The sequence below is a fragment of the Notothenia coriiceps genome, unplaced genomic scaffold (assembly GCF_000735185.1).
Source record: "Notothenia coriiceps isolate Sejong01 unplaced genomic scaffold, NC01 NC01_scaffold00016688, whole genome shotgun sequence".
Taxonomy (NCBI): Eukaryota; Metazoa; Chordata; class Actinopteri; order Perciformes; family Nototheniidae; genus Notothenia; species Notothenia coriiceps.
In genome coordinates this window covers 19,749-29,996 of record NW_011349389.1, presented here as the reverse complement: position 1 = coordinate 29,996, position 10,248 = coordinate 19,749, and the positions used below count along the sequence as shown (strand labels likewise).

The following is a 10,248-nucleotide window of genomic DNA, read 5'->3' as shown; positions in this document are numbered from 1 at the left end:
TCCTGAAACCAGGAAGTAAGCCGCTGGTTCCCTCCACAAAAAGCAAATGCATGTTTGTTCAGCCGGTATATTCTCCACATGTCTACCCTACTTTTATAATGTTCTAATCATAAATCTAATGATGGATTATAAAGGGTTTTAGGACGCGTCACTGCACCACTAGAAGCCAACTCCATCGATCAAGCTGAAACGTTCTCTCCCTCTTCTTCTCATGCTCCCTGTCACTCTCCTTTAACTCCTCCGGTGACTTTCTTTTATTTGAAGATAGTTTTTTGCCCTGCGCTTGGCCGGTTACCGCTGGTATTAAAAACATTTTGGCGAATGGTTAGGTGGCGCGATAGTCTGTAGTGAAGGTTTTATTTCACGGGAGCCTGCTCGCGCTGCAATCCGCAGCAAACAGCTGTTTGCTTTTCACCCAACAACGACAAGCGACTCACGAAACGCTATGTTGTAGCGTTAATAAACGAAACAATTTAAAAAAATTGCTAGTCAAAATACCAATAACACAGGACCATTTTTTTTTTTAAAGCAATATTTTTAGTGGCCCGAGTGGGCAAGTGGAAAGTACGTTATGCTGGCCCGGGGTGTCTAAATAGTGCTTCCGGGCCAGCGGGCCATTTATAATGTCGAGCCCTGCACCGTGTATAAAACACTGACCTTCTTTCCTGTGGGCACGCTCCCGGTGAAGGACACCTTAGCTACATCAGGGTGGTGGCAGAGCAGGCTGCCGGTCTCCTGGCCGCCCTGCACCACGTTGTACAGCCCCTCTGGAGCTCCGGCCATGGCGTAGATCTCTGCCAGCAGGACCGCCGTCACAGGGGTCACCGGGGAGGGCTTGAACACCATGGAGTTGCCTGTTTTAGATGACAGACACAAGATTTGAACAGTGAGAAAAGGCAGCGACTGTGATATTGAGAACAAATCCAATCAAACATACTTCTTCACATATGCATGCGCATATGTTTTATATAAAGTTATATCAATTTAGACATGTTAAAAATAAACATTTGTCAAGGCCATTGGTGGCGCTGTGTCCTGTGCAGCTTTGCTTCCTGAAATGTCTGCTGACAAAAGGTTACGCCCACTTCTTTAACACAGCCATGGCTGGTGATATGTTTTGATTTATAAAACAAAATGAGAGGGGTGGTGTAAGGTCCAAAAGGGTTGTTTGTTTGTTTGCAGCATGCCATAGAAGTTTGAGATGCTTTATAAATAAGACTTATCTTTACCAGGATGTAGTCTTCACTGTAAGGGGACATTTCGTAGAGCCTCGTCAGTGAGAACAACTCTTTGTACACCGAAGCTCTATGAAAAATAACCAGGATTCTTGACATTCATGAGAAATGCTGCGATACTACACAACTACCCACTGTTGTTTTTCAAATGCAGTCTCGTCTTGTAGAATAAAATAACAAGAACGTGATTTAAATATTATAGCAGATCAAATGTCATTTAACAATTCAGCTCAGGTCTAATGTTAAACAACCGAGTGTGGTAGTGAAAGGGAATTTATGTGTTTTCTCACAGTTTTCCAACTATGTAGACACATTATACATAGCCCTAACAACAACAAAATAAGACTTGTTATATATCAATCTAAACCATTCTGAAAATCTATAACTCAACAAGGAAAAACTCACTGAAAACTGTCCAAAACTTAAACAAAATGGCAAATTCCAAAATGTAATCCAACAAAAATGTCTAAAATGTGACCCTGCTGTAGTGCCATCCATAGGTGAAGTGCCAGAACCTTTTTCAGGATTGCTCCGTGCAACTAGCATACCTAACCTGACATGTAACTGTGGCTTAAATAGCAGAGTATGTTTGAATGAGTGAGTTATAGCAGTGTTTGTCCAATAAGCCACATCTAAAAAAAAAACACTACCAATTACAGAAAAACGTTTCCAATATTTATCCAATAGCACAGAATTCAAGAAGGATTGTATGCAATGTGTAGAAGATGTTTGGTCCAATGTATAAAGTACTTTATAATGTTTTAACTTGTAGGTTTATCCAAACACAAAAAGGCTTTTGGATCTTCTTCACATACTAACACCACGTTTATGATTTTTGTAGCGTAAATGCAACTGGCAGAAATAAAAAGCTAACGTAAGGCTGAATAACAAACAGACATAGTTGACCTTACAGAAGGCAATATGTTGTGCTAAAGCTAATTGTTATGGCTAAGAGCTTTAATAGTCTCCGTTACCACAGGCCAGGGCTGGAGCAGATTTCCAGGCAGCGATCTGGAAAGGAAAGTTCCAGGCCCCGATGCCGACGCAGACGCCCAGAGGTTCCCTGCGGGTGTAGGCGAACGATCCCCCAGGCAACTGCACATGCTGGCCTTGAGACACGGAATATAGGTGACATTTTTAGGATTCACATTTCAAAGGTGCAGCGTACATTGGAATGTGTTGCCTAAGCATTTTCTCTTACCAACACATACAATATGACAGCTGTACTTCTCAGGGTTCAGGTTGAGGGATGTTAAATAGATCTGACAACCAAGTCATATCACAGTAACGGTGTTAGTAGTTTTATATTTAGATTTGTATTGTTGTGCTAACATTTTGATTATGTTTCAGTTGAATTCCAGTTTTGATTGACTATTTTTGTTGGGGTCAGATATTATGTTTCAGAAGTACGTAGATACAAAAACATACAGAATAAATGTTTAGAGAACTTTGTAGGAATGACCATAACTTTAAAATCTTTAGATGTGGGAATAACCTCAAGTTCTCTTACTTCACAGAAACTAAATTGAGGTGATTAACAATAGACCTGCGAGGAAGAGCTTGGTTGAATGTGATTTGATTGAGTACAATATATAATTTTCTTGTTATTAAAGTGTAATAGACAATAACAACAGGGAGTATATTGTGAAGTATTAACGGTGTCATGCCATCTCCTACAATATCATGTCTGTTCGAACTCTGTGGAAAAATAGTTTACAAATATTTATGATCTCTCCTTTTTTTAGGGAGTGATATATTACATCAATAAACCTCAAATATTTTTGATTTATTTCATTTTCAGTTTAATCACAATATTTCTCACTACATTTTTAAGTTAAATGGCTAAAAACCCTGGTAAAGCAACATCTTATTGGTGGCTTTCCACTAAGTGATTATATAGTTAGATATTGAGTAAAATGTCTTTCTGTTTATTAGCTACTATATTGGTCTCGAGACCCTCCACTTTGTAAATTGATACGGCACATATTTTGATTCTAAGAGTAAATGTTCCTATTCTTATTGTCCTTTCATTTTTGTATATTTATATTTATTGTAAACATTTATTTTTTATAATCATTTTTTACCTTAATTCCTCCTATTAGTCTAGCTGCCAGCTCACAGAGTCCTGTTGTGAACCCGGAAATGTTGAGAACCCAATTGTTTTATGAGAGAAGTATATAGTACGGGTCCCCAGAACATAGAAACTGCCGGATGCTAACTTGCATATGTTGGGCAATTTAAACAATAGGCATAAGTTGAATTTATAAGCAGGAATTACGATTATAGCCTTTTTGGGTCGGATTTAAAGATTTAGAGGACTCTGCATCATTTGTATTGGAAAGATTGCCTATTGATTCGATGAAAAGTTGTCCACAGTAGAGATAATAATTTGTATCTTGTGCTCTCTATATCCAATGCTCGCAACACTACTCATGGTAGTCAAAATCAGCCCACCGAGAGTACTAATATGGCCACTTTATGGTGAACACTGTAATGTTTTATCCTGAAAATGTCAGACATGGATTCGGCATTCTCAATAACACCCAAAACCAATCCAAAATTGTCCAAATCCGCCAAGTCATTTTTTAAACTATTGTTTACATAGGCTATACTAACTGTGCAAATTGCCCAACATATGCAGGTTAACATCCAGCAGTTTCTATGTGCTGGGGAACGGTAATATACATTTCTATCATAAAACGTTGGTGTACTCAACATTCCCTTGTTCACTAAGCTGGCAACTGGACTATATTGTGTTAACACCAATGTAAATGACTTACATGAGTAAACCTACTGGGCAAAAAAACCTGATTCTGATCGAAAGTGGGAAAACACGTAAGTAATGAGCGAGTTGTATTGTACCAACCTGCCAGAGTGGTGGCCAGCGCTGCATAGTACTCTATACACAGTCTGGCCGAATCCACATCCAGACGAGCCTCTGTGATGGACTTTCCGTTGTTGACTACTTCAATTTCAGCTATCTCCTCTCTCCTGCGCTGTGCATGAAATCCAGGGTAAGTTTTACACATCGTGTTTGTGTAATCACAACAGCTCAGATCCATAACTGGAGTTACAAAACAGGCCGCTCTTTCTTCATCAAGTACAGGCCCTCTCTGACCTTTTAGGGAACCAAATTTGACCTGCAGTCAAAATACCCTCTGTTAGGACTGCATGATTTAAAGAAATAACTAATTGCAGGTATGGGAGGGACTACATTTTGCAGTCTTTTCATTTAAAAAAATTAGAGGCTCTGTAGCAAATAAATGTTTTATTAAGTTTGAAAGAATACTATTCATAGGCCGGGATATCTCTGCAATAAAAAAATACTGCATTAAATAAATAATATTTTAACAGATATTCTCCTTCCTGCTACTTGAATATTGCACTAGTCCATATGGCGATGATGATAACATGTTAATTAATTATGCAGCCCTTCTCTCTGCAACACTTCTTATGTCATCTGGGCAAATGTACATATTCTAGTAGCAGAGACTGAAGGATAGTAATTTGGAGAAAATAAATTAAGAAAAACACCTCAATGATGTGAGCAGCTTCTATCATGATCTTCGCCCTCTCCATCCCAGACATTTTGCTCCAATGACCAAAGGCAGACTTGGCAGCCTCCACAGCCTGATTGACCTCCGCCGCACCACACGGCTCTAAAGGGCACAGGACTCGCCCTGCAAAGTGAGACACGTGATGGTAATAACAGTTAAGTACACAGGTTGTAAATAAAATAGCATTTTTTACTTTGTTAGGCCATGACTTGTTCACATAGTATGCACTGGCTAGGCCTGGACACCACAGGATGTAACGCACTGAGAATACAGCTTAGTTTTTACACTGTCTTTTCCAATGTCTTTTCCAATGAGAGGCAAAATAAGGAGTACCATTCCGCCTGATGAGTGGGCTGCACACAAGCTGTGCTCAAATGGAGTCGCGAAATCTGAATTAAAACAAGGAACCCAGCCAGACAGAGCATTATAGCACAGCACTTTTTACAGTGAATTCTAACTTATTCAGTTGGTTTTAAATTGGGTTTTATACAGATACTCTATAGATATTTATATTTCTACTGTTGATATGTATATAGTAACTGATTATTTTTATTTTGGATCTTAATGTTGTCCTTTTTGCTTATTTCTTAAACGTATTTGCAATGCATTGTAAACATGCTGCTGCAACAAAACAAGTTCCAATTTAGGATCAATAAAGTATATCTAATCCAAACTAATCTATAACTAGGTTTTTAAAAACAAAGACATGAAGTTAGTGCAATAAAAGGCTGGCAATCAATCAGTACCTTTCCTTATTTTGAGGTTTGTTGTCCTAAACAAGCTAAGAAGGAAATGATCCAGCTGAATGTGGCTGACAGGTTGACAGAGAAACCCATTTTGAGTAGCATCTCTGCTGTGTAATAACGAAGTTATGTTTAATAGCCAGCCAGGAAGTGGGAACTTTATCTGCTCCACTGACACTGCTCAGGGTCAGGGACCATTCAACTGGTTGCACAACAAAGGTGCCATGTGTGGCTTTTTAAGAATAGGCATGTTAATAATCACACTAAGTACTTTTGATCTGAATATCAAATAATTGTGTGTCTCACCTGTTGCAGGTTCGTAAACATTTTCCTTGTTGCATTTCTCTTGGCTCGTCCGTCGTTTCCCTGCCCAGAAGTTTAGCGGGACCTTGATGTCCACTGATCCCGAAGAAAGGCACCGTACAGCGGCCGCGAAGGGAGGGACAGCCGGCCGCCGCAGAGAAGTAGCGAGCCTATGAAGCATGCTCAAAAATGGCTCTGTTGCTCCAAGTTTAGCCGATAACTGAAACATATACATTCTATGTGTAAATGCTATGCAGACATTTCCCGTATCTAAAGCAAACCCGACTACATTGGGAAACGTCAAAAGCTGTTTTACTTCAGTAGTTAAACATTAGCTTCAGCAAGTGATTATGTAACAAGCAAGCTACTTTTTTCTCGTTTTGTATTGTTTTTCATTCACAACGTTTCACGAATATATGTAAGGTTTGTCAAACTTACCTACAGGCTTCTTCCCACGCGTACTTTAAGTTGATGTATCTAAATAACGGTTTATGTAAAGTTAGGTTAGTTATTTATCTGATTAGCTACAAGGGGGAGGAGCAACTAATACGACCGTTGCTGGGAGTGCCATTGGTTGATGGGGGCTGGCGGACGTCAAAGCGTAAGAGACGATTGGTTATTTTCACTGCAAATCACAAAAAAGAAAGATGCAGATAATGTCTATATATGTATATTTTAAGTCGAATGAAAACAACGTAGATCACAGTTGACCCTTTAAATAAAAAAAACACATGTAAATAAATTAACGTAGAAACGAAAAAGCGGATAAATAAAGTGAATGTTGATGCTGTGGGAGGAGCTCTACTTCAATGATATTCCAGCACAGCAGCTCTGACTGTACACTGCAAGCATGGCCGGGGACAGTGAAACACATCTTAGGGACCGTGGCGAGAAAACCGACGTTATCCGACAACCTTTTCTCATCGGTGTATCTGGAGGCACCGCCAGTGGCAAGGTTGGCATCCTAGCTAGCTAAATTGACGGTTTTTGAGAATTGTCAGGGTTCAGTTTTGAGCTAAATCACAGCCAGAGGTTAGCCTGCAGCCGGTGGCTAGTTGGCCGCGTGGCCAAAGCAACGCGACGTTGAGATTTGATTGACATGTCTCTCCTCTATTTAGCCATCGTGTGCTTGTACCTCTTGCACTCATGGCTGTAAACTGGCTGCTTTAATTGATTTCGTGTTTGTTCATTTTCCTTTTTGTACTGGGTGGGCGGTCAATTTAAACTACGTAGAAACACTGTTAGCCCACGTAGCTGTCTAACATTAGCGGAATTCCATCACATTCTAGCATTACTGATTGTGCTAACGTGAAACAATAGCTACTGCTAGCCCTATTCTCCAAGCTGTGGGAACTGTTTGCACACATTTTGAACCACACGAATGAATGTCGAGGACATCTTTATGATAACACTGTGTACCATTGATCAGACACATGTACAGCTTGTAGCGTTAATTGTGTTTTTAAGTTCGAGTGACCTGGAATAACCGCTTACGTGTAACACCGTTATAGATGTTTGTGTAATGAATCATAACGCAGGCGCTAGCGGGAAATGCCATCTCTAAACATTTCCCTCAATGCGCCCACGTCCTTTGTCTTGTATACTCTAACCGTATACAGAAAATCTGACTTTGAACCGTCGATTTGAGTTCTGTAAAATGTAATTATTCAAGATCAACTTCTTCATAAATTCACCGTTATTTTAAAGAGCAAGTTCATTTTATTTTGATTTGCACAGTAGTGCTGAACTTACGGTAGCACTGACGTCCTTCTTGTTCCAGTGAGAACTAGTGATGTGTCGGTCGCGAACGAGCCGATTCTTTTGAACGGCTCTTTGATATGAACGAGGGGAACCGAGTCGTACTTGGTGAGAGCCGTTCTTGTTATCGTTCAATCGTTTGTCCGCACTCACTGCCTGCCAAAATCCACTAGCCTTTTAAAAAGCTTGATTTTGTTCCCCAAAACGTATTCTGTGAAGACCCACCCCTACTCTGACTGTATCTATCTTCGACACGGAAACCCTGTCTGCTCCTCACAGCAGCTCCTCGCGAGCAGTTGCACGTCGCTTGACCAATCAGAGCACACTGGGCTCACAGGGGGGGGGCGAGCTCCAACAATCCGTTTAGGACAGAGAGTGAACACCAGGTTTCAGCACGAGGAGTGAGATGGGGTGGGTCTTAACGGAATACACGAGAGAGAGAAGTCATAACAAGTGGTACAGGACAGGTAGACAACGTGTTTTTCGGATGGAAAATGAGCCAAACGCGAAAACGCAGTTGGATGCTGGAGGCTACATTCAAAATACATTCACTGACATGAATATGGCGCCACCTTTTGTCATGTTTACAATGCAGATTATTGACATTAGGTCTGGCAATACAGTCAATCATTATCCTGGTGATTATTTCGCAGATAAACCTAGTAACCCCGCCCCCTTTAAAAAAACGGCTCTTTTGAACGATTCTTTTGAACGGCTCTTTGATATGAACGAGGGGAACCGAGTCGTACTTGGTGAGAGCCGTTCTTGTTATCGTTCAATCGTTTGTCCGCACTCACTGCCTGCCAAAATCCACTAGCCTTTTAAAAAGCTTGATTTTGTTCCCCAAAACGTATTCTGTGAAGACCCACCCCTACTCTGACTGTATCTATCTTCGACACGGAAACCCTGTCTGCTCCTCACAGCAGCTCCTCGCGAGCAGTTGCACGTCGCTTGACCAATCAGAGCACACTGGGCTGGGGGGGGGGGCGAGCTCCAACAATCCGTTTAGGACAGAGAGTGAACACCAGGTTTCAGCACGAGGAGTGAGATGGGGTGGGTCTTAACGGAATACACGAGAGAGAGAAGTCATAACAAGTGGTACAGGACAGGTAGACAACGTGTTTTTCGGATGGAAAATGAGCCAAACGCGAAAATGCAGTTGGATGCTGGAGGCTACATTCAAAATACATTCACTGACATGAATATGGCGCCACCTTTTGTCATGTTTACAATGCAGATTATTGACATTAGGTCTGGCAATACAGTCAATCATTATCCTGGTGATTATTTCGCAGATAAACCTAGTAACCCCGCCCCCTTTAAAAAAACGGCTCTTTTGAACGACTCTTTTGAACGGCTCTTTGAAAGGAACGGAGCCATAAGATCCGGCTCCCTTCAAAGAGCCATAAATCCCATCACTAGTGAGAACACAGACGTGGATGTTATCGAATACGTCATTGTTTTCCTTTGTTATGAACCGGGTGGAGTATTTCTGGCCTGACAGCGGTGAAAAAGGGACCTCGTGTTATCAAAGGACACCAGTTGAATTGATAAGCTTGACACAACCAAACCACAACAGAAACTAAAGTGTCTTATCCCGACTGTTAGTGACTGTAACGGGTCACTATGAGAGATCTAGTTAGCCTACAATACAGAAGAGGGGCCATAGCCCTCCCAACTTTGTCCCAGATACCAGCACGCTGGCAGCGGGCCTGTGTTGTGCTTCCCATAGACTGTGTGTATATATATATATATACTTCCTGATAGCCCCACACAAGGGGCTGGAGGAAGGAGTGACTGTAGTGATATGACGCCAGACAGGACCAGCCTTACTTGGTAAGGTGACTGCTCATTGATTGGACGATGCCAGCTTGTGCTTCCTGGTCTGTAAGCAGACTCCAGCACAGTATGCATGGAAAGAGAGGAGGGCAGATTCAGCACTTTCATCCGCCCTCTAACTGATGCTTAGTTATCACAGAAAAGCTTTTATTTGTTTTCCATCGGTACTGAATATTTTAATTTTCCTTTAAAAAAAGTGCCATGTAAAATAAATGACCAGCTATAAAGTGACTTTGCTAAAATGAAAGCAATTATTTGATGTTTATGACATCTTCTTAATTACAGTTATGGCCTTAGTGGTGCAGGAATGAGTCCCAGAACATGGAAATAAGTAAGCCTTTTCTACATTAGCGATAGCTAACAAGTGGCTAAATGAGACCTTTAAACACCAAGCTGAACAAGAGTCCGCCTTTAGCTTAGGAGTGGTGACATGAAGTCATGCAACCGTGATGCAGGGCCTAAAAAAAGTAGTTTATATGTGGATATAATCCAGATAAACGAACGTCTGAGGTATTGTATGAAGTCTAAGTATCATGGAGTGTTTGCAACCGATTTTCTGCAATATTCTGAAATCCAATGGAAAATCCCATTACTTTTTGTCGAGGTAGCCCTAGCAATGCTAACTTTTTGAGTCGCCCTACTAAAATACGCCATCACTGCACCACTCTATTGGATCAAGATTAAATATGGACTAGGGCTGCACGATATTGAAAAAAACTGACATCGCAATTTTTTCCCCCCCCCTGCGGCATATATTCCTTTTTTTTTAACTATATTTAACCGGATGAAGGTATTGTCTCCACAGATTCTTTA

General features: G+C 41.0%; 1 protein-coding gene across 1 annotated transcript; it reads right to left on the bottom strand.

The window, feature by feature from the left end:
• Positions 1 to 618: 618 nt before the first annotated feature.
• Positions 619 to 7,680, bottom strand: LOC104949684 (aldehyde dehydrogenase family 9 member A1-B-like). The gene is made up of 6 exons (XM_010776080.1): positions 7,591 to 7,680; positions 5,842 to 6,058; positions 4,770 to 4,915; positions 4,102 to 4,231; positions 2,210 to 2,344; positions 619 to 854 (listed from the first exon to the last, which is right to left on the bottom strand). The coding sequence occupies exons 2-6, from the start codon at positions 6,017 to 6,019 to the stop codon at positions 619 to 621; spliced, it is 825 nt and encodes a 274-aa protein (XP_010774382.1). The 5' UTR covers positions 6,020 to 6,058; positions 7,591 to 7,680.
• Positions 7,681 to 10,248: the final 2,568 nt, after the last annotated feature.

What these genes read in the sequence shown, in the direction of transcription:
- LOC104949684 (XM_010776080.1), bottom strand. Translation starts at nt 6,019, where the DNA reads ATGCTTCATAGGCTCGCTACTTCTCTGCGGCGGCCGGCTGTCCCTCCC. An exon ending in AAGCTGCTCACATCATTGAG is followed by an intron (nt 4,232 to 4,769) that starts GTGTTTTTCTTA and finishes TTTCATGCACAG; the next exon opens with CGCAGGAGAGAGGAGATAGC. An exon ending in TGCTCCAGCCCTGGCCTGTG is followed by an intron (nt 855 to 2,209) that starts GTAACGGAGACT and finishes CATCTAAAACAG; the next exon opens with GCAACTCCATGGTGTTCAAG.